At 39.5% G+C, this 26,992-nt stretch overlaps 1 protein-coding gene across 1 annotated transcript in view; it reads left to right on the top strand.

The window, feature by feature from the left end:
- The window catches only part of NXPE3 (neurexophilin and PC-esterase domain family member 3), a 203,574-nt gene that overhangs the window by 132,033 nt on the left and 44,549 nt on the right, over positions 1-26,992 (top strand). Inside the window, exon 5 of the mRNA XM_053707546.1 lies at positions 14,483-14,680. Coding sequence (XP_053563521.1) covers positions 14,483-14,680 — 198 coding nt within the window. The remainder of the gene's footprint in view (positions 1-14,482; positions 14,681-26,992) is intronic.

Below are 26,992 nucleotides of genomic sequence, written 5' to 3'. Positions count from 1 at the left end.
ATGTGTGTTGTAATCTAATTAATAATCCTTTAAAATCAGTCCTAGGAGCTATAGTTTCTATGATATGTTGTGTAATATTTTATGCAACTTTATGCTAATTAGCATGGCCAGTATTATTATTTTTTGCAGAAGAGGTGGCAACCCTGCCCTTTACACATCTCAAACATCTACATTCACTACTACCAAAACATTAAAGTGAATGTAAATTTTGATGCTAAAGTGCCCGTTTTTTAAAAAATTTGATTAAAAACAGGGGCACCTTAATTCATCAAAATTTAAATTTTACTCATGTTGTGAAAAATACTTACCTTTTAATCTTGACAGCCGCTCCAGCCTCCTCCACCCATCCCAAAGCCACTTCCTGGGTCTAAAATGAGGAATCCGGCTTCCTCCAATCACGGCGTTGAATCAGACACTGGGGGGGGGGGAGTAAGCCGTGATTGGAGGATGACGATCCATCATTCCTGACGTCAGAAATGGCTTGTGACGACCGTGGGAAGCTGGAGCGGCTATCAAGTTAAAAGGTAAGTATTTTTTCACAACAAGTGAAATTTAAATTTTGATGAATTAAAGTGCCCCTGTTTTTAATCAAATTTTTAAAAACCGGGCACTTTAGCATCAAAATTTACATTCACTTTAATGTACCCTCTGCTGGTATGCATAATACACACATTGCCCTGAAAGAAAACATCTATGTAATTTCTATTTCAGGGTTCAACAAATGCAGGTCAACATGGTGACTAAAAATTGCAGGAGAAACATAACTACCTCCTTAAAAGAGCTTTCATGTTGCAATTCAGATTCTGCCACTTGGTGCCACTAGAGTCCTGTACAGGCATAAAGTGGCTCATCTTAACCTCAGTATTACCACAAGTTTATAGTTTAGTGGTTGGATGGAAGTGGTAGGTGAGTGGTGACTTGAGGAATATGGCGAGTAAACTTTTTCATGGTGGATTATTGGCTACAGATTTGTATAGTACTTAGAATCAGTTCTTGTTTTTCTTTTATAGTTGTCATTTGCAGTTCTAGTTAATAGAGCCTATTTTGACTATATTTGTTCATTATTATATAGGGCTGAAATCAGAAATCTCCACTAGCTTACTAAAATTGGAATATTGGAAATAAATGAGGCATTTTCCTATAGTATTTTTTCCATTGGTACAATTGGGTACAATAAAATACAAAAACAATAATAATACACAATATATGCAGAAATTTAACATAGCACAGATAGGAAATATATAATCAACCATGACAGGAGCATTCTGTTTTGAGATATGTAGAAAGAGATCTCTTAAAGGATATTAGGCTTGGGGAAGGTTTGAAAGTGTGCGGGAGGTCGTTCCATAATTGTGGTGCTCTGTAGAAATATATATACAGGGAGTGCAGAATTATTAGGCAAGTTGTATTTTTGAGGATTAATTTTATTATTGAACAACCATGTTCTCAATGAACCCAAAAAACTCATTAATATCAAAGCTGAATAGTTTTGGAAGTAGTTTTTAGTTTGTTTTTAGTTATAGCTATTTTAGGGGGATATCTGTGTGTGCAGGTGACTATTACTGTGCATAATTATTAGGCAACTTATCAAAAAACAAATATATACCCATTTCAATTATTTATTTTTACCAGTGAAACCAATATAACATCTCAACATTCACAAATATACATTTCTGACATTCAAAAACAAAACAAAAACAAATCAGTGACCAATATAGCCACCTTTCTTTGCAAGGACACTCAAAAGCCTGCCATCCATGGATTCTGTCAGTGTTTTGATCTGTTCACCATCAACATTGCGTGCAGCAGCAACCACAGCCTCCCAGACACTGTTCAGAGAGGTGTACTGTTTTCCCTCCTTGTAAATCTCACATTTGATGATGGACCACAGGTTCTCAATGGGGTTCAGATCAGGTGAACAAGGAGGCCATGTCATTAGATTTTCTTCTTTTATACCCTTTCTTGCCAGCCACGCTGTGGAGTACTTGGACGCGTGTGATGGAGCATTGTCCTGCATGAAAATCATGTTTTTCTTGAAGGATGCAGACTTCTTCCTGTACCACTGCTTGAAGAAGGTGTCTTCCAGAAACTGGCAGTAGGACTGGGAGTTGAGCTTGACTCCATCCTCAACCCGAAAAGGCCCCACAAGCTCATCTTTGATGATACCAGCCCAAACCAGTACTCCACCTTGCTGGCGTCTGAGTCGGACTGGAGCTCTCTGCCCTTTACCAATCCAGCCACGGGCCCATCCATCTGGCCCATCAAGACTCACTCTCATTTCATCAGTCCATAAAACCTTAGAAAAATCAGTCTTGAGATATTTCTTGGCCCAGTCTTGACGTTTCAGCTTGTGTGTCTTGTTCAGTGGTGGTCGTCTTTCAGCCTTTCTTACCTTGGCCATGTCTCTGAGTATTGCACACCTTGTGCTTTTGGACACTCCAGTGATGTTGCAGCTCTGAAATATGGCCAAACTGGTGGCAAGTGGCATCTTGGCAGCTGCACGCTTGACTTTTCTCAGTTCATGGGCAGTTATTTTGCGCCTTGGTTTTTCCACACGCTTCTTGCGACCCTGTTGACTATTTTGAATGAAACGCTTCAGAAGCTTTGCAATTTTAAGAGTGCTGCATCCCTCTGCAAGATATCTCACTATTTCTTTCATGTAATTAGCAAGAGTCCATGAGCTAGTGACGTATGGGATATACATTCCTACCAGGAGGGGCAAAGTTTCCCAAACCTCAAAATGCCTACAAATACACCCCTCACCACACCCACAAATCAGTTTTACAAACTTTGCCTCCTATGGAGGTGGTGAAGTAAGTTTGTGCTAGATTCTACGTTGATATGCGCTCCGCAGCAGGTTGGAGCCCGGTTTTCCTCTCAGCGTGCAGTGAATGTCAGAGGGATGTGAGGAGAGTATTGCCTGTTTGAATTCAATGATCTCCATCTACGGGGTCTATTTCATAGGTTCTCTGTTATCGGTCGTAGAGATTCATCTCTTACCTCCCTTTTCAGATCGACGATATACTCTTATATATATACCATTACCTCTGCTGATTTTCGTTTCAGTACTGGTTTGGCTTTCTACAAACATGTAGATGAGTGTCCTGGGGTAAGTAAGTTTTATTTTCTGTGACACTCTAAGCTATGGTTGGGCACTTTTTTAATAAAGTTCTAAATATATGTATTCAAACATTTATTTGCCTTGACTCAGGACGTTCAACATTCCTTATTTTCAGACAGTCAGTTTCATATTTGGGATAATGCATTTGAATCAATCATTTTTTCTTACCTTAAAATTTGACTTTTTTTCCCTGTGGGCTGTTAGGCTCGCGGGGGCTGAAAATGCTTCATTTTATTGCATCATTCTTGGCGCGGACTTTTTTGGCGCAAAAAAAAAAAAAATCTTTTCCGTTTCCGGCGTCATACGTGTCGCCGGAAGTTGCGTCATTTTTTGACGTTCTTTTGCAGCAAAAATGTCCGCGTTCCGTACGTGGCGTCATTTTTGGCGCCAAAAGCATTTAGGCGCCAAATAATGTGGGCGTCTTATTTGGCGCTAAAAAAATATGGGCGTCGCTTTTGTCTCCACATTATTTAAGTCTCTTTTTTCTTTGCTTCTGGTTGCTAGAAGCTTGTTCCTTGGCATTTTTTCCCATTCCTGAAACTGTCATTTAAGGAATTTGATCAATTTTGCTTTATATGTTGTTTTTTCTCTTACATATTGCAAGATGTCTCACGTTGCATCTGAGTCAGAAGATACTTCAGGAAAATCGCTGTCTGGTGCTGGAACTACCAAAGCTAAGTGTATCTGCTGTAAACTTTTGGTAGCTGTTCCTCCAGCTGTTGTTTGTATTAATTGTCATGACAAACTTGTTAATGCAGATAATATTTCCTTTAGTAATGTACCATTACCTGTTGCAGTTCCATCAACATCTAATGTTCAGAATGTTCCTGATAACATAAGAGATTTTGTTTCTGAATCCATCAAGAAGGCTATGTCTGTTATTCCTCCTTCTAGTAAACATAAAAAATCTTTTAAAACTTCTCTTTATACAGATGAATTTTTAAATGAACATCATCATTCTGATTCTAATGACTCTTCTGGTTCAGAGGATTCTGTCTCAGAGGTTGATGCTGATAAATCTTCATTTCTTTCATGTAATTAGCAAGAGTCCATGAGCTAGTGACGTATGGGATATACATTCCTACCAGGAGGGGCAAAGTTTCCCAAACCTCAAAATGCCTATAAATACACCCCTCACCACACCCACAATTCAGTTTTACAAACTTTGCCTCCTATGGAGGTGGTGAAGTAAGTTTGTGCTAGATTCTACGTTGATATGCGCTCCGCAGCAAGTTGGAGCCCGGTTTTCCTCTCTGCGTGCAGTGAATGTCAGAGGGATGTGAGGAGAGTATTGCCTATTTGAATGCAGTGATCTCCTTCTACGGGGTCTATTTCATAGGTTCTCTGTTATCGGTCGTAGAGATTCATCTCTTACCTCCCTTTTCAGATCGACGATATACTCTTATTTATATACCATTACCTCTGCTGATTCTCGTTTCAGTACTGGTTTGGCTTTCTACAAACATGTAGATGAGTGTCCTGGGGTAAGTAAGTCTTATTTTCTGTGACACTCTAAGCTATGGTTGGGCACTTTTTTAATAAAGTTCTAAATATTCTGGTTGCTAGAAGCTTGTTCTTTGGCATTTTTTCCCATTCCTGAAACTGTCATTTAAGGAATTTGATCAATTTTGCTTTATATGTTGTTTTTTCTCTTACATATTGCAAGATGTCTCACGTTGCATCTGAGTCAGAAGATACTTCAGGAAAATCGCTGTCTAGTGCTGGAACTACCAAAGCTAAGTGTATCTGCTGTAAACTTTTGGTAGCTATTCCTCCGGCTGTTGTTTGTATTAATTGTCATGACAAACTTGTTAATGCAGATAATATTTCCTTTAGTAATGTACCATTGCCTGTTGCAGTTCCTTCAACATCTAAGGTGCAGAATGTTCCTGATAACATAAGAGATTTTGTTTCTGAATCCATCAAGAAGGCTATGTCTGTTATTTCTCCTTCTAGTAAACATAAAAAATCTTTTAAAACTTCTCTCTCTACAGATGAATTTTTAAATGAACATCATCATTCTGATTCTGATGACTCTTCTGGTTCAGAGGATTCTGTCTCAGAGATTGATGCTGATAAATCTTCATATTTATTTAAAATGGAATTTATTCGTTCTTTACTTAAAGAAGTACTAATTGCTTTAGAAATAGAGGATTCTGGTCCTCTTGATACTAATTCTAAACGTTTAGATAAGGTATTTAAATCTCCTGTGGTTATTCCAGAAGTTTTTCCTGTTCCTAATGCTATTTCTGAAGTAATTTCCAAAGAATGGGATAAATTGGGTAATTCATTTACTCCTTCTAAACGTTTTAAGCAATTATATCCTGTGCCGTCTGACAGATTAGAATTTTGGGACAAAATCCCTAGAGTTGATGGGGCTATTTCTACCCTTGCTAAACGTACTACTATTCCTACGTCAGATGGTACTTCGTTTAAGGATCCTTTAGATAGGAAAATTGAATCCTTTCTAAGAAAAGCTTATCTGTGTTCAGGTAATCTTCTTAGACCTGCTATATCATTGGCTGATGTTGCTGCAGCTTCAACTTTTTGGTTGGAAACTTTAGCGCAACAAGTAACAGATCATGATTTTCGTAATATTATTATTCTTCTTCAGCATGCTAATAATTTTATCTGTGATGCCATTTTTGATATTATCAGAGTTGATGTCAGGTTTATGTCTCTAGCTATTTTAGCTAGAAGAGCTTTATGGCTTAAGACTTGGAATGCTGATATGGCTTCTAAATCAACTCTACTTTCCATTTCTTTCCAGGGTAACAAATTATTTGGTTCTCAGTTGGATTCTATTATCTCAACTGTTACTGGTGGGAAAGGAACTTTTTTACCACAGGATAAAAAAATCTAAGGGTAAAAACAGGGCTAATAATCGTTTTCGTTCCTTTCGTTTCAACAAAGAACAAAAGCCTGATCCTTCATCCTCAGGAGCAGTTTCAGTTTGGAAACCATCTCCAGTCTGGAATAAATCCAAGCCTGCTAGAAAGGCAAAGCCTGCTTCTAAGTCCACATGAAGGTGCGGCCCTCATTCCAGCTCAGCTGGTAGGGGGCAGGTTATGTTTTTTCAAAGAAATTTGGATCAATTCTGTTCACAATCTTTGGATTCAGAACATTGTTTCAGAAGGGTACAGAATTGGTTTCAAGATGAGACCTCCTGCAAAGAGATTTTTTCTTTCCCGTGTCCCAGTAAATCCAGTGAAAGCTCAAGCATTTCTGAATTGTGTTTCGGATCTAGAGTTGGCTGGAGTAATTATGCCAGTTCCAGTTCCGGAACAGGGGATGGGGTTTTATTCAAATCTCTTCATTGTACCAAAGAAGGAGAATTCCTTCAGACCAGTTCTGGATCTAAAAATATTGAATCGTTATGTAAGGATACCAACGTTCAAAATGGTAACTGTAAGGACTATCTTGCCTTTTGTTCAGCAAGGGCATTATATGGCCACAATAGATTTACAGGATGCATATCTGCATATTCCGATTCATCCAGATCATTATCAGTTCCTGAGATTCTCTTTTCTGGACAAGCATTACCAGTTTGTGGCTCTGCCGTTTGGCCTAGCTACAGCTCCAAGAATTTTTACAAAGGTTCTCGGTGCCCTTCTGTCTGTAATCAGAGAACAGGGTATTGTGGTATTTCCTTATTTGGACGATATCTTGGTACTTGCTCAGTCTTTACATTTAGCAGAATCTCATACGAATCGACTTGTGTTGTTTCTTCAAGATCATGGTTGGAGGATCAATTTACCAAAAAGTTCATTGATTCCTCAGACAAGGGTAACCTTTCTGGGTTTCCAGATAGATTCAGTGTCCATGACTCTGTCTTTAACAGACAAGAGACGTCTAAAATTGATTTCAGCTTGTCGAAACCTTCAGTCACAATCATTCCCTTCGGTAGCCTTATGCATGGAAATTCTAGGTCTTATGACTGCTGCATCGGACGCGATCCCCTTTGCTCGTTTTCACATGCGACCTCTTCAGCTCTGTATGCTGAATCAGTGGTGCAAGGATTACACAAAGATATCTCAATTAATATCTTTAAAACCGATTGTACGACACTCTCTAACGTGGTGGACAGATCACCTTCGTTTAATTCAGGGGGCTTCTTTTGTGCTTCCGACTTGGACTGTAATTTCAACAGATGCAAGTCTCACAGGTTGGGGAGCTGTGTGGGGATCTCTGACGGCACAAGGAGTTTGGGAATCTCAGGAGGTGAGATTACCGATCAATATTTTGGAACTCCGTGCAATTTTCAGAGCTCTTCAGTTTTGGCCTCTTCTGAAGAGAGAATCGTTCATTTGTTTTCAGACAGACAATGTCACAACTGTGGCATACATCAATCATCAAGGAGGGACTCACAGTCCTCTGGCTATGAAAGAAGTATCTCGAATTTTGGTTTGGGCGGAATCCAGCTCCTGTCTAATCTCTGCGGTTCATATCCCAGGTATAGACAATTGGGAAGCGGATTATCTCAGTCGCCAAACGTTGCATCCGGGCGAATGGTCTCTTCACCCAGAGGTATTTCTTCAGATTGTTAAAATGTGGGAACTTCCAGAAATAGATCTGATGGCGTCTCATCTAAACAAGAAACTTCCCAGGTATCTGTCCAGATCCCGGGATCCTCAGGCGGAGGCAGTGGATGCATTATCACTTCCTTGGAAGTATCATCCTGCCTATATCTTTCCGCCTCTAGTTCTTCTTCCAAGAGTAATCTCCAAGATTCTGAAGGAATGCTCGTTTGTTCTGCTGGTAGCTCCGGCATGGCCTCACAGGTTTTGGTATGCGGATCTTGTCCGGATGGCCTCTTGCCAACCGTGGACTCTTCCGTTAAGACCAGACCTTCTGTCGCAAGGTCCTTTTTTCCATCAGGATCTGAAATCCTTAAATTTAAAGGTATGGAGATTGAACGCTTGATTCTTGGTCAAAGAGGTTTCTCTGACTCTGTGATTAATACTGTGTTACAGGCGCGTAAATCTGTATCTAGAGAGATATATTATAGAGTCTGGAAGACTTATATTTCTTGGTGTCTTTCTCATCATTTTTCTTGGAATTCTTTTAGAATACCGAGAATTTTCCAGTTTCTTCAGGATGGTTTAGATAAGGGTTTGTCCGCAAGTTCCTTGAAAGGTCAAATCTCTGCTCTTTCTGTTCTTTTTCACAGAAAGATTGCTATTCTTCCTGATATTCATTGTTTTGTACAAGCTTTGGTTCGTATAAAACCTGTCATTAAGTCAATTTCTCCTCCTTGGAGTTTGAATTTGGTTCTGGGGGCTCTTCAAGCTCCTCCGTTTGAACCTATGCATTCATTGGACATTAAATTACTTTCTTGGAAAGTTTTGTTCCTTTTGGCAATCTCTTCTGCCAGAAGAGTTTCTGAATTATCTGCTCTTTCTTGTGAGTCTCCTTTTCTGATTTTTCATCAGGATAAGGCGGTGTTGCGAACTTCTTTTGAATTTTTACCTAAAGTTGTGAATTCCAACAACATTAGTAGAGAAATTGTGGTTCCTTCATTATGTCCTAATCCTAAGAATTCTAAGGAGAAATCGTTGCATTCTTTGGATGTTGTTAGAGCTTTGAAATATTATGTTGAAGCTACTATGTCTTTCCGAAAGACTTCTAGTTTATTTGTTATCTTTTCCGGTTCTAGAAAAGGCCAGAAAGCTTCTGCCATTTCTTTGGCATCTTGGTTGAAATCTTTAATTCATCTTGCCTATGTTGAGTCGGGTAAAACTCCGCCTCAGAGGATTACAGCTCATTCTACTAGGTCAGTTTCTACTTCCTGGGCGTTTAGGAATGAAGCTTCGATTGATCAGATTTGCAAAGCAGCAACTTGGTCCTCTTTGCATACTTTTACTAAATTCTACCATTTTTATGTATTTTCTTCTTCTGAAGCAGTTTTTGGTAGAAAAGTACTTCAGGCAGCGGTTTCAGTTTGAATCTTCTGCTTATGTTTTTCATTAAACTTTATTTTGGGTGTGGATTATTTTCAGCAGGAATTGGCTGTCTTTATTTTATCCCTCCCTCTCTAGTGACTCTTGTGTGGAAAGATCCACATCTTGGGTAATCATTATCCCATACGTCACTAGCTCATGGACTCTTGCTAATTACATGAAAGAAAACATAATTTATGTAAGAACTTACCTGATAAATTCATTTCTTTCATATTAGCAAGAGTCCATGAGGCCCGCCCTTTTTTTGTGGTGGTTATGATTTTTGTATAAAGCACAATTATTCCAATTCCTTATTTTATATGCTTTCGCACTTTTTTATCACCCCACTTCTTGGCTATTCGTTAAACTGAATTGTGGGTGTGGTGAGGGGTGTATTTATAGGCATTTTGAGGTTTGGGAAACTTTGCCCCTCCTGGTAGGAATGTATATCCCATACGTCACTAGCTCATGGACTCTTGCTAATATGAAAGAAATGAATTTATCAGGTAAGTTCTTACATAAATTATGTTATTTATTTAAAATGGAATTTATTCGTTCTTTAATTAAAGAAGTATTAATTGCTTTAGAAATTGAGGATTCTGGTCCTCTTGATACTAAATCTAAACGTTTAGATAAGGTCTTTAAATCTCCTGTGGTTATTCCAGAAGTTTTTCCTGTTCCTGGTGCTATTTCTGAAGTAATTTCCAGAGAATGGAATAATTTGGGTAATTCATTTACCCCTTCTAAACGTTTTAAGCAATTATATCCTGTGCCGTCTGACAGATTAGAATTTTGGGACAAAATCCCTAAAGTTGATGGGGCTATTTCTACCCTTGCTAAACGTACTACTATTCCTATGTCAGATGGTACTTCGTTTAAGGATCCTGTAGATAGGAAAATTGAATCCTTTCTAAGAAAAGCTTATCTATGTTCAGGTAATCTTCTTAGACCTGCTATATCATTGGCTGATGTTGCTGCAGCTTCAACTTTTTGGTTGGAAACTTTAGCGCAACAAGTAACAGATCATGATTCTCATAATATTATTATTCTTCTTCAACATGCTAATAATTTTATCTGTGATGCCATTTTTGATATTATCAGAGTTGATGTCAGGTTTATGTCTCTAGCTATTTTAGCTAGAAGAGCTTTATGGCTTAAAACTTGGAATGCTGATATGTCTTCTAAATCGACTCTACTTTCCATTTCTTTCCAGGGTAACAAATTATTTGGTTCTCAGTTGGATTCTATTATCTCAACTGTTACTGGTGGGAAAGGAACTTTTTTACCACAGGATAAAAAATCTAAGGGTAAAAACAGGGCTAATAATCGTTTTCGTTCCTTTCGTTTCAACAAAGAACAAAAACCTGATCCTTCATCCTCAGGAGCAGTTTCAGTTTGGAAACCATCTCCAGTCTGGAATAAATCCAAGCCTTCTAGAAAAGCAAAGCCAGCTTCTAAGTCCACATGAAGGTGCGGCCCTCATTCCAGCTCAGCTGGTAGGGGGCAGGTTACGTTTTTTCAAAGAAATTTGGATCAATTCTGTTCACAATCTTTGGATTCAGAACATTGTTTCAGAAGGGTACAGAATTGGTTTCAAGATAAGAACTCCTGCAAAGAGATTTTTTCTTTCCCGTGTCCCAGTAAATCCAGTGAAAGCTCAAGCATTTCTGAAATGTGTTTCAGATCTAGAGTTGGCTGGAGTAATTATGCCAGTTCCAGTTCTGGAACAGGGGCTGGGGTTTTATTCGAATCTCTTCATTGTACCAAAGAAGGAGAATTCCTTCAGACCAGTTCTGGATCTAAAAATATTGAATCGTTATGTAAGGATACCAACGTTCAAAATGGTAACTGTAAGGACTATCTTGCCTTTTGTTCAGCAAGGGCATTATATGTCCACAATAGATTTACAGGATGCATATCTGCATATTCCGATTCATCCAGATCATTATCAGTTCCTGAGATTCTCTTTTCTGGACAAGCATTACCAGTTTGTGGCTCTGCCGTTTGGCCTAGCTACAGCTCCAAGAATTTTTACAAAGGTTCTCGGTGCCCTTCTGTCTGTAATCAGAGAACAGGGTATTGTGGTATTTCCTTATTTGGACGATATCTTGGTACTTGCTCAGTCTTTACATTTAGCAGAATCTCATACGAATCGACTTGTGTTGTTTCTTCAAGATCATGGTTGGAGGATCAATTCACTAAAAAGTTAATTGATTCCTCAGACAAGGGTAACCTTTCTGGGTTTCCAGATAGATTCAGTGTCCATGACTCTGTCTTTGACAGACAAGAGACGTCTAAAATTGATTTCAGCTTGTCGAAACCTTCAGTCACAATCATTCCCTTCGGTAGCCTTATGCATGGAAATTCTAGGTCTTATGACTGCTGCATCGGACGCGATCCCCTTTGCTCGTTTTCACATGCGACCTCTTCAGCTCTGTATGCTGAATCAGTGGTGCAGGGATTACACAAAGATATCTCAATTAATATCTTTAAAACCGATTGTACGACACTCTCTAACGTGGTGGACAGATCACCATCTTTAATTCAGGGGGCTTCTTTTGTTCTTCCGACCTGGACTGTAATTTCAACAGATGCAAGTCTTACAGGTTGGGGAGCTGTGTGGGGATCTCTGACGGCACAAGGAGTTTGGGAATCTCAGGAGGTGAGATTACCGATCAATATTTTGGAACTCCGTGCAATTTTCAGAGCTCTTCAGTCTTGGCCTCTTCTGAAGAGAGAATCGTTCATTTGTTTTCAGACAGACAATTTCACAACTGTGGCATACATCAATCATCAAGGAGGGACTCACAGTCCTCTGGCTATGAAAGAAGTATCTCGAATTCTGGTTTGGGCGGAATCCAGCTCCTGTCTAATCTCTGCGGTTCATATCCCAGGTATAGACAATTGGGAAGCGGATTAACTCAGTCGCCAAACGTTGCATCCGGGCGAATGGTCTCTTCACCCAGAGGTATTTCTTCAGATTGTTCAAATGTGGGAGCTTCCAGAAATAGATCTGATGGCGTCTCATCTAAACAAGAAACTTCCCAGGTATCTGTCCAGATCCCGGGATCCTCAGGCGGAAGCAGTGGATGCATTATCACTTCCTTGGAAGTATCCTCCTGCCTATATCTTTCCGCCTCTAGTTCTTCTTCCAAGAGTAATCTCCAAGATTCTGAAGGAATGCTCGTTTGTTCTGCTGGTAGCTCCGGCATGGCCTCACAGGTTTTGGTATGCGGATCTTGTCCGGATGGCCTCTTGCCATCCGTGGACTCTTCCGCTAAGACCAGACCTTCTGTCGCAAGGTCCTTTTTTCCATCAGGATCTCAAATCCTTAAATTTAAAGGTATGGAGATTGAACGCTTGATTCTTGGTCAAAGAGGTTTCTCTGACTCTGTGATTAATACTATGTTATAGGCTTGTAAATCTGTATCTAGAGAGATATATTATAGAGTCTGGAAGACTTATATTTCTTGGTGTCTTTCTCATCATTTTTCTTGGCATTCTTTTAGAATTCCAAGAATTTTACAGTTTCTTCAGGATGGTTTAGATAAAGGTTTATCCGCAAGTTCTTTGAAAGGACAAATCTCTGCTCTTTCTGTTCTTTTTCACAGAAAGATTGCTAATCTTCCTGATATTCATTGTTTTGTACAAGCTTTGGTTCGTATAAAACCTGTCATTAAGTCAATTTCTCCTCCTTGGAGTTTGAATTTGGTTCTGGGGGCTCTTCAAGCTCCTCCTTTTGAACCCATGCATTCATTGGACATTAAATTACTTTCTTGGAAAGTTTTGTTCCTTTTGGCCATCTCTTCTGCCAGAAGAGTCTCTGAATTATCTGCTCTTTCTTGCGAGTCTCCTTTTCTGATTTTTCATCAGGATAAGGCGGTGTTGCGAACTTCTTTTGAATTTTTACCTAAGGTTGTGAATTCCAACAACATTAGTAGAGAAATTGTGGTTCCCTCATTATGTCCTAATCCTAAGAATTCTAAGGAGAAATCGTTGCATTCTTTGGATGTTGTTAGAGCTTTGAAATATTATGTTGAAGCTACTAAGTCTTTCTGAAAGACTTCTAGTCTATTTGTTATCTTTTCCGGTTCTAGAAAAGGCCAGAAAGCTTCTGCCATTTCTTTGGCATCTTGGTTGAAATCTTTAATTCATCATGCCTTTGTCGAGTCGGGTAAAACTCCGCCTCAAAGGATTACAGCTCATTCTACTAGGTCAGTTTCTACTTCCTGGGCGTTTAGGAATGAAGCTTCGGTTGTTCAGATTTGCAAAGCAGCATCTTGGTCCTCTTTGTATACTTTTACTAAATTCTACCATTTTGATGTATTTTCTTCTTCTGAAGCAGTTTTTGGTAGAAAAGTACTTCAGGCAGCGGTTTCAGTTTGAATCTTCTGTTTATGTTTTTCATTAAACTTTATTTTGGGTGTGGATTATTTTCAGCAGGAATTGGCTGTCTTTATTTTATCCCTCCCTCTCTTGTGACTCTTGCGTGGAAAGATCCACATCTTGGGTAGTCATTATCCCATACGTCACTAGCTCATGGACTCTTGCTAATTACATGAAAGAAAACATAATTTATGTAAGAACTTACCTGATAAATTCATTTCTTTCATATTAGCAAGAGTCCATGAGGCCCGCCCTTTTTTGTGGTGGTTATGATTTTTTTGTATAAAGCACAATTATTCCAATTCCTTATTTTATATGCTTTCGCACTTTTTTCTTATCACCCCACTTCTTGGCTATTCGTTAAACTGATTTGTGGGTGTGGTGAGGGGTGTATTTGTAGGCATTTTGAGGTTTGGGAAACTTTGCCCCTCCTGGTAGGAATGTATATCCCATACGTCACTAGCTCATGGACTCTTGCTAATATGAAAGAAATGAATTTATCAGGTAAGTTCTTACATAAATTATGTTTTTTGACTTCTCTGAGCCTGTCAAGTCCTTCTTTTGACCCATTTTGCCAAAGGAAAGGAAGTTGCCTAATAATTATGCACACCTGATATAGGGTGTTGATGTCATTAGACCACACCCCTTCTCATTACAGAGATGCACATCACCTAATATGCTTAATTGGTAGTAGGCTTTCGAGCCTATACAGCTTGGAGTAAGACAACATGCATAAAGAGGATGATGTGGTCAAAATACTCATTTGCCTAATAATTCTGCACTCCCTGTATATTCATATGCTGACTGAAAACATACTGGCTTCTAAATTTTTGTTCTGGGTACTAATTTCTGAATCTGTTGAACCCTCTATTAGGGGAAAGCATTTGAAGGGCAAATATTACACCATCTCCTCTTGCTTTCAGCGTTGCTAATTCCACCTTCTCTCACACTTAATATCAGAACTGACAAACATGAAACTAGTATACTTTCTAAAGACTGTGTTAAATTGTGTATTATTTTGATATTCCCACTTTAGATGAGGATTTGCACTTTGACTCCCAGCCATTCCCTTCAGGTTACTATTACCATGATCACTGGGTGTCACGAAGATCCTTTGTGCGTCAGTTCAACACACCTTCTGACATCACTGATTGTTTGCAAGGAAAAGTGGTTCATTTGTTCGGAGACTCAACAATAAGGCAGTGGTTTGAGTATCTGACTTCTTTTGTACCAGGTAATTCCAGAGATTTTTTTTTCTGTGTTAAGAATTAGAATCTCCAGTATTCAAAATACAGTTATTTACCTGGATTTAATAATAAAGAACTTTAAATCCGTATCTATATATAAAGTAAAGTAAATAGCAATTTTCAAATAATTTCTACATTTAAATATACCCATTATTTAGTTTTTTTCACAATTCACAAATTGTATGCCATTAAATCAGTCTAACAGCATATTCAGTTGAAAGTTGACTCCTTGGTAAAGTATTTATACTAGGTTGTTAAATGTCTATCAAATTAGGGTATTTTACATGTTTTGTTATTTTACTTTGAAAGCTTTACAGTAAAGAGTACAGAACAAACTCCACTTCGCAAAAATGCTAAATATATACTAGAACCACAGACTGTCTTGAAGCATGTACATGACCTTAAAGGGTCAGGGTACTATAACAGTTTTCCCCTTAATGTGCTTCCAATTACTTGTTATACCATCTTCTTTAGGTTTATTTTTGTATGTGAAATAGGTAGTTTTGTTCTATAATACCACAACCCAATACTTAGAACAATTCTCTCCTCAGCCTCAGTAGGAGTTTAATTTCTTCTGCTGGCTATGTTTACACAGCTTTTCTTTAGCCAATACTTAAAGGGACACTGAACGCAATTTTTTTCAGATAGAACATTCAATTTTAAGCAACTTTCTAATTTACTACTATTATCAAATTATTTTCATTCTCTTGGTATCTTTATTTGAAATGCAAGAATGTAAGTTTAGATGCCGGCCCATTTTTGGTGAACACACTGTGTTGTTCTTGCTGATTGGTGGGTAAATTCACCTACAAATAAACAAGTGCTTTCCATGGTTCTGAACCAAAAAATAGCTTAGATGCCTTTTTTTCAAATAAAGAAAGCAAGAGAACGCGGAAAAATTGATAATAGGAGTAAATTAGAAAGTTGTTTAAAATTGCATGCTCTATCTGAATCACGAAAGAAAAAATTTGGGTTCAGTGTCCCTTTAAAATGATAGTAAACTTCAGCTAATCAAATGCCATATATGTAATCTTTGCCATTATAAAAGTATATGTGTACCTTTTTTTTTTTTTAATTAATCCTTGAAAAGGGTTACATCTGTGCCTATAGTAATGTTTCTATTACAATGTTATGCTAACTCACAGGGATGAACTCTCTATATTTTTTTAGTGACAATTCCAATGGACATCCAATCAGTGTGTGTGTCATATGACACTCTTAAAGTCTAGCTCTTAGAAAGCCTATGTAGAGAGTGGGTGCGACTGCTCTCTATGTCATAGCCAACCAGAGGAAATTAAGGGGGGGCGGAGGAACAGAAGATACCAAGTAGGATTATAAATCTTGTATCATAAAATATATATATACACGTTAAAAAAAAAAAAAAGCAGTTTTGCTTGTACACTAATATAATTTTCACTGCAACATTCTTAAAGTCTGAAATTTACCATCACTCTAAGTAGGTAGGAATACTTTAGGCAAAATTAGCTATTTCAAATCCTGAAACAAAGGTGTAGGATCTATTTATAAACAGTTTAATACACTCCAACTGGTAAAATGGGTAATTGGGAATAAATTAAAGGGGAGGAAAAATCAGGGTTCCCTGTCCCTTTAAAATCAGTTAATAAAATAGCAACAAAAAATGCATCTGTATGCTTTATTTGCTAAGTTTAGTAACCTACAGAATATTTTATTATATTAATTCATAAGTAGTAATAGGGAACTAAAAATAGCCCACACAGAAGTCATGGTTTGGGTGCAAGAAGACAATTTACCTGAGAAAAGAATCTGCAAGAAACAATGCATAGTATAGTATTTGCATTTTGGGCTTCACTTAAAGGGACTGTTTACTCAAAATTTTTCTCCCCTTTGATTTGTTCCCAATGATCCACTTTACCTGCTGGAGTGTATTAAATTGTTTACAAGTAGCTCCTTTACCCTTATATTGGAATTTGAAATAGTTGATTTAGCCAGTGGTATCCCGACCTATTCTGAAAGTTTGTGGCCGCAGGTCCAAGCTATAGAAAAGCTTTGTAAACACAGCCAGCAGAAGAAATTACACTCCCAGTAGGATATAGCAGAGATAAGCTAATACAATGTTAATTTTCCATTGTTCTCTCCAAATACTGGTGATTGTTTTATGGACAGATAAAAGATAAAGAAACATGTATATGTACACAATGTGATACCGTAATGAGATCTGATTATACCTATAAGCTCAACCCATTTTATTAGGTTGTGGCTTCAGAACACAAAATCAGAGCTTTAATATACACAAAAAACCTTAAAAAGCTAATTTTCATACATTTTTTACTCTGCAGTTGGTAAAAAAAAGCAATTGTAAAAACATTAAAGGAAAAACTATTTTCCAGTATACTATCCCTTTAACTGTAAACCTGAAGTACTGTGCTTTTTATTAGGTGTAATTGCATGTGTTAGCTCTATGAAGATGGTGAGAGTCCACGAGTCATCATGGGTGGGAATATTCCCCTTCTGACCACTAAGAGACTTCCCAACACAGCACTACTTTAAATCCCTCCCGCTTCCCATGATCTTCAGTCAATTTCTCCTGCCTCCTTGATGAGGAATGAGGTGAAAGTGAGGTGCAAGATCTACTCACCGTTTAAAAGGGGATCCTGTAACCAACCTAAGGTCTTGCAGTGACCTGCTGTTTAGAGGAGTAGACAAGCAGTTATCACCAAGGCAGTGAAAGGTCTTTTCTCAGTGGAAAATGTGGACTTGTCCACCAATTCCATGGTCTACAGTGAGCTTCTCCTTGTGAATCCACAGCCCTCCTCATGTGAAATGTGGACTTGTTCACAAATCATAAGTGAAAAAGAGGGCGCCACATAGCGTGATACTGTTGTTGTAAAATCAGAAGGCAGAATATTCAAAAAGGCTTACCAAATGGCTCTGCACCGTTCTATGACCGGTGCTATCAGGCAGACTAACACTCTCAGTGGTTAGCACACTGGGTGGCCTCAGCTGAACTACAGACAGGTGGATCTCTGTGTTGCTTGATTGCAGTAACCAAACGTCTGTATAGACCATGTATTGCAGACTGCAGTGGATTTTGAAATCAAACACTTTTCCAGGTTAGATCAATAAAAAATGTAAGACAACTTCCGTATGATAGAATTAAAATCTTTAATCCATATAAGAATTGCTACGCATTTCTAGACCAATGTCTGGTCTTTTCCTCAGGCATAAAAACAATGGATACAATTTAAACAAATTGAAACCTTAAATACAGGTGAGTTTAAAAACGGAAGTTGTCATAGTTTCAAAAAAAGACCAATCGTAACAAAGAAAACCCTGTGGATCTTATCAACACTGTGTAAGATCCACAGGGTTTTCTTTGTTACGATTGGTCTTTTTTTTGAAACTATGACAACTTCCGTTTTTAAACTCACCTGTATTTAAGGTTTCAATTTGTTTAAATTGTATCCATTGTTTTTATGCCTGAGGAAAAGACCAGACATTGGTCTAGAAACGTGTAGCAATTCTTATATGGATTAAAGATTTTAATTCTATCATACGGAAGTTGTATTACATTTTTTATTGATCTAACCTGGAAAGGTGTTTGATTTCAAAATCCACTGCAGTCTGCAATACATGGTCTATACAGACGTTTGGTTACTGCAATCAAGCAACACAGAGATCCACCTGTCTGCAGTTCAGCTGAGGCCACCCAGTGTGCTAACCACTGAGAGTGTTAGTCTGCCTGATAGCACCGGTCATAGAACGGTGCAGAGCCATTTGGTAAGCCTTTTTGAATATTCTGCCTTCTGATTTTACAACAACAGTATCACGCTATGTGGCGCCCTCTTTTTCACTTATAATTTTCAGAAACCTTCACTCCGAGGACCAGAGGAGCTTTGCCGCCTGCACCTTTTACTCCAATTGTTTTGAACTCACTGCCCGATCCCACGGGAACCATATGGTTTGTGCACTAATTTGATTGTTTGGTTCACTTAGCGCACCCCGCTCTCGGTTCCCTTCGGGGTTCCTTGTTTGACTTCTTGTTCACAAATCCCCTGGGATGAGATGCTGTTATTGATTTAGATCTTTGGCATTATACTCATACTGCTTAGGATGGCCGCATCTACTGGTATAAAGTTGATGTAGCTGAGGTATAGATTGGACGGAGGGTGCTGATTGGTAAGTACCTGTACCTTAGAAGCCCTCTGGCTATTAGTATAAACATGCCCTCTGGCTATTAGTATAAACATGTACACATGATTCACATAGTCTGGGAACATATATTTATATACTAAAAATCACAAATCCCAGCCACTGAGTCTTAGAATAAAGAAGTTTTTATTCTTCAACAAAAGATATGATCAGAGTGATCTTTCACACTATGCAATTATAACAAACATCGGGGAAACATCTGATGTAGGTTCACTCAGATCCACACATACCCCATCCACCAAACACATCCGTGTCCAACCATCAGCACAAATTATGAAAAAGAAAACATCAGAAAATCAAAATAGTATCCAAAGTGAAAACTTCACTGACACTCCCAGGGCGTCCCCAGGGAGTGAAACTAGACACCACCAACTAAGGACTGTATTAAAGTTAGAACCATTGAGAGTGTCCGCTAGATCCGTAACTCTGTAATATTATATGAACCAAGAGTGTCTCGTAATGTTGCGGATACTCCTCAAACAAGAGTGTCTCGTTATGTTACAAATATTCCAACTGTAACAATGTGTGATGACTTGAAAACATAAGCAAATATCTTGTTGCCAATATACGAAGGCAGTCACAGGAAACATGACATGTTACAGTATTTGTAATCCATAATGGTTAATTCTGGTAACGACCTCAATGACAAATCTTGTAGTTATAACAATGTTACGGTTCAAATGTCCCTTTAACCTGACATGCTTCTGGCCATGTAATGTATAGTGGGGAGCTGTAAGCGTAATTTCGGCCCAAACACACACTCTCTTGAAACTTCACTCACGGTATCCTACACTACATCATATGTGTAATTCCTTACTGAAGAGGATACAGTACATTCCACAGTTAGCTTCTACCCAAGCTGCGAGTATCTCATACCCTCATGGCAGCTTGTGGCCTTTGATGTGTTGGAAACAGAGAAAATGCATAAACAGCAGTGTTACCTCCTTCAGCGTATGTGTGCTTTTCTAGGTAATACCGTGAGGCTCTCTATCTTCAGTGTGGTTATTGGGACCCTCCAATATAGAATTCTAGTCTCACCTCACAATTTCTATGGCTCAGGCAGCAGGATAAGCAGGTCTCTGTGGTGGCGTCTAATCTTTTCCGACGCGCGTTTCGGGACTCCGCCCCTTTCTCAAGAAATTCCTTGAGAAAGGGGCGGAGTCCCGAAATGCGCGTCGGAACGATTAGACGCCACCACAGAGACCTGCTTATCCTGCTGTCTGAGCCATAGAAATTGTGAGGTGAGACTAGAATTCTATATTGGAGGGTCCCAATAACCACACTGAAGATAGAAGCTAACTGTGGAATGTACTGTATCCTCTTCAGTAAGGAATTACACATATGATGTAGTGTAGGATACCGTGAGTGAAGTTTCAAGAGAGTGTGTGTTTGGGCCGAAATTACGCTTACAGCTCCCCACTATACATTACATGGCCAGAAGCATGTCAGGTTAAAGGGACATTTGAACCGTAACATTGTTATAACTACAAGATTTGTCATTGAGGTCGTTACCAGAATTAACCATTATGGATTACAAATACTGTAACATGTCATGTTTCCTGTGACTGCCTTCGTATATTGGCAACAAGATATTTGCTTATGTTTTCAAGTGATCACACATTGTTACAGTTGGAATATTTGTAACATAACGAGACACTCTTGTTTGAGGAGTATCCGCAACATTACGAGACACTCTTGGTTCATATAATATTACAGAGTTACGGATCTAGCGGACACTCTCAATGGTTCTAACTTTAATACAGTCCTTAGTTGGTGGTGTCTAGTTTCACTCCCTGGGGACGCCCTGGGAGTGTCAGTGAAGTTTTCACTTTGGATACTATTTTGATTTTCTGATGTTTTCTTTTTCATAATTTGTGCTGATGGTTGGACACGGATGTGTTTGGTTGATGGGGTATGTGTGGATCTGAGTGAACCTACATCAGATGTTTCCCCGATGTTTGTTATAATTGCATAGTGTGAAAGATCACTCTGATCATATCTTTTGTTGAAGAATAAAAACTTCTTTATTCTAAGACTCAGTGGCTGGGATTTGTGATTTTTATTATTATTATATAGTCTGTGACCGGACTTTATCCCGTGCCTGAGCATATTTTCTAAAAAGGGTGGTGCGGTCACATTATATCTCATATAATATATTTATATACCTTATACTAGATGTTTATAGCACTTTTGGGCACTTCTAAAAAATGTTTTTTGATGTTACGGTTGCTTTAAATTTAGCATGGTTGGCTTAGCTCGCTCAGAAGCTGTTTCTGAGCTATGCACAGTATGTGTTACTTCACCTGCTCTAAATTTCAGCTTTTTATCTTCAGGTTTTTAGCTTTAGTACTCTCTAGTAGCACAGGGGCACCAAGGGTTAACTGTGCTAGCACGCTTTTTAGTGAGCTTTTTCTGTGTTATAATCCTTTCTTGTTCCTCTGTAACATTCTCAGTGTGTACGAACGGTGGAGGTGGTAAGGCACTCTGATCATCAGAGCTTGACTTCAAATTTTGGGTACACATTTTATTTAACTTTTTATGTGCTGTGCTATTTGCTGTATAATACGTTTTACTGTTTTACAGTTGTTTTTTTTTCCAGCACTTATATGGACATTACATAAGGCTTATTATTATTGTTTATCTTTCGAGGGTTAATCAGTTATACATTGTGCCTTTTCTTCCCTTTGGGGTTAACTATTTGTGTGCTTTATATATTTGCTTGTTTTTCCATGATACTTAAAGGGACAGTCTACAATAAAAATGTTATTGATTAAAAAGGTACATAATCCCTTTTTCTTTTGCATGATGTACCGAGTCCATGGATTCATCCTAACTTGTGGGATATTGTCTTTCCTGACAGGAAGTAGCAAAGAGAGCACCACAGCAGAGCTGTTTATATAGCTCCCCCCTTAACTCCACCCCCCAGTCATTCTCTTTGCTGGCTCTAAGCAGGAAGAGTAAAGAGAAAAGGTGTTAAACTGTTCGTTTTATTTTATCTTCAATCAAGTGTTTGTTATTTTTAAATGGTACCGGTGTTGTACTATTTACTCTCAGGCAGGACATAGATGAAGATTTCTGCCTGGAGGATGATGATCTTAGCATTTGTAACTAAGGTCCACTGCTGTTCCCACAGAAGCTGAGGAGTACAGGAAAACTTCAGTGTGAGGAACAGTTTCTTGCTATACAGCAATGAGGTATGTTCAGTCATATTTTCTGCAGAGACTGTGTTAACTCAGAAAGGCTGACAGTGTCCCCATTAGGGGAAGGGTAAGCAGTAATCCTATTGTTATCAGAGGGTTTTACTAGCTTGCATAAAGGGTTAATTTTTTGTGGGCACTCAGTTTGTTATGTGAATTTGGGACAAACGTTTTTGTGTCTGGGAGTAACGTTTTCTGTTTTATGGGACATTTGCTTGAGGGTTCTTTGGGGTTGTTTATAACCCACATGGCTTTCAGGCAGGCTTTGTTAGTTTTGTGTAGGCCCCAGCAACATCAAGTGAGGTGGGCGGGGCCTACATTTACAAGCAGCAAGCAACTTCTCCTGAGGTCCTGAGAGTCTTCTGAGGGACTAATTGAAGCTTTAAACCCCATATTATCGCTTCCTAAGGGCAGGTAGGGCCACAGCAGAGCTGTGGCAAGGTGCTTTAGGGGTTTTTAACTGGTTTTAGACATATTTCAATCCGTTTTTTTCATTTGGGGGTTTATTGCTTATTAACTTGTGGTGCAATCCTTCTAAAGCTTAGTGGGTACACTGTTAAAATTTCAGAAAAATTGAAGCAATTTTAACCTGTTTTGCAGTTTGTGTATGAATTTTTTTCTCTTAAAGGCACAGTACCGTTTTTGCAAATTGTGTTTTTTTCATTAAATAAAGTGTTTTCCAAGCTTGTTTGCTTTATTACTAGTCTGTTAAACATGTCTGACACTGAGGAAACTCATTGTTCAATTTGCTTAGAAGCCATTGTGGAACCACCTCTTAGAATGTGTCCCACTTGTACTGATATGTCTATAAATTGCATATCTTGACTTATAAAAAAAATTGGCATTAGATGATTCTCAGACAGAAGGAAATCAGGTTTTGCCATCTAATTCTCCCCAAGTGTCACAACCAGTAACGCCCGCACAAGCGGCGTCTAATTCTTTCGCCTTGCAAGATATGGCTTCAGTTATGAATACTACCCTCACAGAGGTTTTATCTAAGCTGCCTGGGTTGCAAGGGAAGCGCAGTAGCTCTGGGTTAAGAACAAATGCTGAGCCTTCTGACGCTTTAGTAGCCATATCCGATATTCCCTCACAATATTCTGAAGTAGGGATGAGGGATTTGCTGTCTGAGGAAGAGATTTCTGATTCAGGAAAGATGTTCTCTCAGACAGATTCAGATATGACGGCATTTAAATTTAAGCTAGAGCACCTCCGCTTATTGCTCAGGGAGGTTTTAGCTACTCTGGATGATTGTGACCCTATTGTAGTTCCAGAGAAATTGTGTAAAATGGACAAATATTTAGAGGTTCCTGTTTACACTGATGTGTTTCCGGTCCCTAAGAGGATTTCGGACATTGTTACTAAGGAGTGGGATAAACCAGGTATTCCGTTCCCTCCCCCTCCTGTTTTTAAGAAAATGTTTCCCATTTCTGACACCATAAAGGACTCATGGCAGACGGTCCCTAAGGTGGAGGGAGCTATTTCTACCCTGGCTAAGCGTACAACTATACCTATTGAAGACAGTTGTGCTTTCATTGACCTATGGATAAAAAATTAGAGGGTCTCCTAAAGAAAATTTTTATTCATCAAGGTTTTCTTCTTCAACTTATAGCATGCATTGTTCCTGTAACCACTGCAGCTGCCTTTTGGTTTGAGGCTCTAGAAGAGGCTCTTTAGATGGAGACCCCACTAGATGATATTTTGGACAGAATTAAGGCTCTTAAGTTGGCTAATTCTTTTATTACAGACGCCGCTTTTCATCTAGCTAAATTAGCGGCTAAGAATTCAGGTTTTGCCATTTTAGCACGTAGAGCGTTATGGCTTAAGTCCTGGTCAGCTGATGTGTCATCTAAATCTAAGCTTTTGTCCATCCCTTTCAAAGGTAAGACCCTATTCGGGCCTGCATTGAAAGAGATCATTTCAGACATTACTGGAGGGAAGGGTCATACCCTCCCTCAGGATAAGTCAAATAAGACAAGGACCAAACAAAATAATTTTCGTTCCTTTCGAAACTTCAAGAGTGGTCCCTCTACCTCTTCCCCTGCTGCAAAGCAAGAGGGGAACTTTGCTCAATCCAAGCCAACCTGGAGACCTAATCAGGCTTGGAACAAGGGTAAACAGGCCAAAAAGCCTGCTGCTGCCACTAAGTCAGCATGAAGGGGTAGCCCCCGATCCGGGACCGGTTCTAGTAGGGGGTAGACTCTCTCTCTTTGCTCAGGCCTGGGCAAGAGACATTCAGGATTCCTGGGCAGTAGAAATTTTAACCCAGGGATACCTTCTAGATTTCAAGGATTACCCTCCAAGGGGGAGGTTCCATCTTTCTCAGTTGTCTGTAAACCCGACAAAAAGAGAGGCGTTCTTACGCTGTGTAGAAGACCTTTTTACCATGGGAGTGATCTGCCCAGTTCCAAAAGCAGAACAGGGGCAGGGGTTCTACTCCAATCTGTTTATAGTTCCCAAAAAGGAGGGAACCTTCAGACCAATTCTGGATCTCAAGATCTTAAACCAATTCCTAAGAGTTCCATCTTTCAAGATGGCAACCATTCGGACTATCTTACCATTGATCCAGGAGGGTCAATATATGACCACCGTGGACTTAAAGGATGCGTATCTGCACATTCCTATCCACAAAGATCATCATCAGTTCCTCAGGTTCGCCTTTCTGGACAAGCATTATCAGTTTGTGGCTCTTCCTTTCGGGTTGGCCACGGCGCCGTGAATCTTCACGAAGGTGCTAGGGTCCCTTCTGGCGGTTCTAAGGCCACGGGACATAGCAGTGGCGCCTTATCTAGATGACATTCTAATTCAAGCGTCGTCCTTCCAAATAGCCAAGTCTCAGCCCGTGAGACCTTACCCTTTCTAAGGTCTCACGGGTGGAAAGTGAACGTAAAATAGAGTTCTCTTTCCCCCCTCACAAGAGTTTCATTTCTAGGGACTCTGATAGGCTCGGTGGACATGAAAATATTTCTGACGGAGGTCAGGAAATCAAAGATTTTGTCCACCTGCCGAGCTCTTCATTCCATTCCTCGGCCGTCAGTGGCTCAGTGTATGGAGGTAATCGGACTAATGGTAGTGGCAATGGACATAGTTCCGTTTGCTCGCTTGCATCTCAGACCACTGCAACTATGCACAATCAGTAGAATGGGGATTATGTGGATTTATCTCCTCAGATAAATCTGGATCAAGAGACCAGAGACTCTCTTCTTTGGTGGTTGTCAAAGGATCATCTGTCCCAGGGAATGTGTTTCCACAGGCCAGAATGGGTTATAGTGATGACAGATGCCAGTCTTCTGCTCAGGGTTTGTGAACTTGGGAGGAGGCTCTCCTACCGATACATATTCTGGAATTAAGAGCGATATTCAATACTCTCCAGGCATGGCCTCAGCTGGCTTCGGCCAGATTCATCAGGTTTCAGTCGGACAACATCACGACTGTGGCTTATATCAATCATCAGGGCGGAACAAAGAGTTCCTTAGCGATGATAGAGATCTCAAGGATAATCCAATGGGCAGTGGCTCACTCTTGCCATCTGTCAGCGATCTATATCCCAGGTGTAGAGAACTGGGAGGCAGATTTTCTAAGTCGTCAGACTTTTCATCCGGGGGAGTGGGAACTCCATCCGGAGGTGTTTGCTCAGCTGGTTCAGCTATGGGGCACACCAGAGTTGGATCTGATGGCGTCTCGTCAGAACGCCAAACTTCCTTGTTACGGCTCCAGGTCAAGGGATCCTCAGGCTGTACTGATAGATGCTCTAGCGGTACCCTGGTCGTTCAACCTGGCTTATGTGTTTCCACCTTTCCCTCTCCTTCCATGTCTGATTGCCAGAATCAAACAGGAGAGAGCATCAGTGATTTTGATAGCGCCTGCGTGGCTACGCAGGACTTGGTATGCAGACCTGGTGGACATGTCATCCCTTCCACCATGGTCTCTGCCATTGAGACAGGACCTTCTGATTCAAGGTCCATTCAAGCATCCAAATCTAATTTCTCTGCAACTGACTGCTTGGAGATTGAACGCTTGATTCTATCAAAGCGGGGTTTCTCTGAGTCAGTCATAAATACCTTGATTCAGGCTCGAAAGCCTGTTCCCAGGAAAATTTATCATAAGATTTGACGGAAATATCTTTTTTGGTGCGAATCCAAAGACTTCTCCTGGAGTAAAATCAGGATTCCTAGGATTTTGTCTTTTCTCCAAGAGGGATTGGAGAAAGGATTATCAGCTAGTTCCCTAAAGGGACAGATATCTGCTCTGTGTATTTTGTTGCACAAGCGTCTGGCAGATGTTCCAGACGTTCGGGCTTTTTGTCAGGCTTTAGTTAGAATTAAGCCTGTGTTTAAACCTATTGCTCCGCCATGGAGTCTAAATTTAATTCTTAGAGTTCTTCAGGGGGTTCCGTTTGAACCCATGCATTCCATAGATATTAAGCTTTTATCTTGGAAAGTTTTGTTCCTAGTTGCTATCTCTTCAGCTCGAAGAGTTTCTGAACTATCTGCATTACAATGTGACTCTCCTTATCTTGTGTTCCATGCTGATAAGGTGGTTTTGCGTACCAAGCCTGGGTTCCTACCTAAGGTTGTTACTAACAGGAATATCAATCAAGAAATTTTTGTTCCTTCTCTGTGTCCTAATCCTTCTTGTAAGAAGGAACGTCTGTTGCACAACTTGGACGTGGTTCGTGCTTTGAAATTTTATTTGCAGGCAACCAAATATTTTCGTCAAACATCTTCTGGACAGCAGCCTCCTGAAAGGATTACAGCTCATTCTACTAGAGCGGTAGCTTCCACATGGGCTTTTAAAAATGATGCTTCTGTTGAACAGATTTGTAAGGCTGCGACTTGGTCGTCGCTTCATACCTTTTCAAAATGTTATACATTTTATACTTTTGCTTCTTCGGAGGCTATTTTTGGGAGA

This window comes from Bombina bombina, chromosome 3, assembly GCF_027579735.1.
Source record: "Bombina bombina isolate aBomBom1 chromosome 3, aBomBom1.pri, whole genome shotgun sequence".
Lineage (NCBI taxonomy): Eukaryota > Metazoa > Chordata > Amphibia > Anura > Bombinatoridae > Bombina > Bombina bombina.
This window is presented reverse-complemented; position numbering and strand designations above follow the sequence as displayed.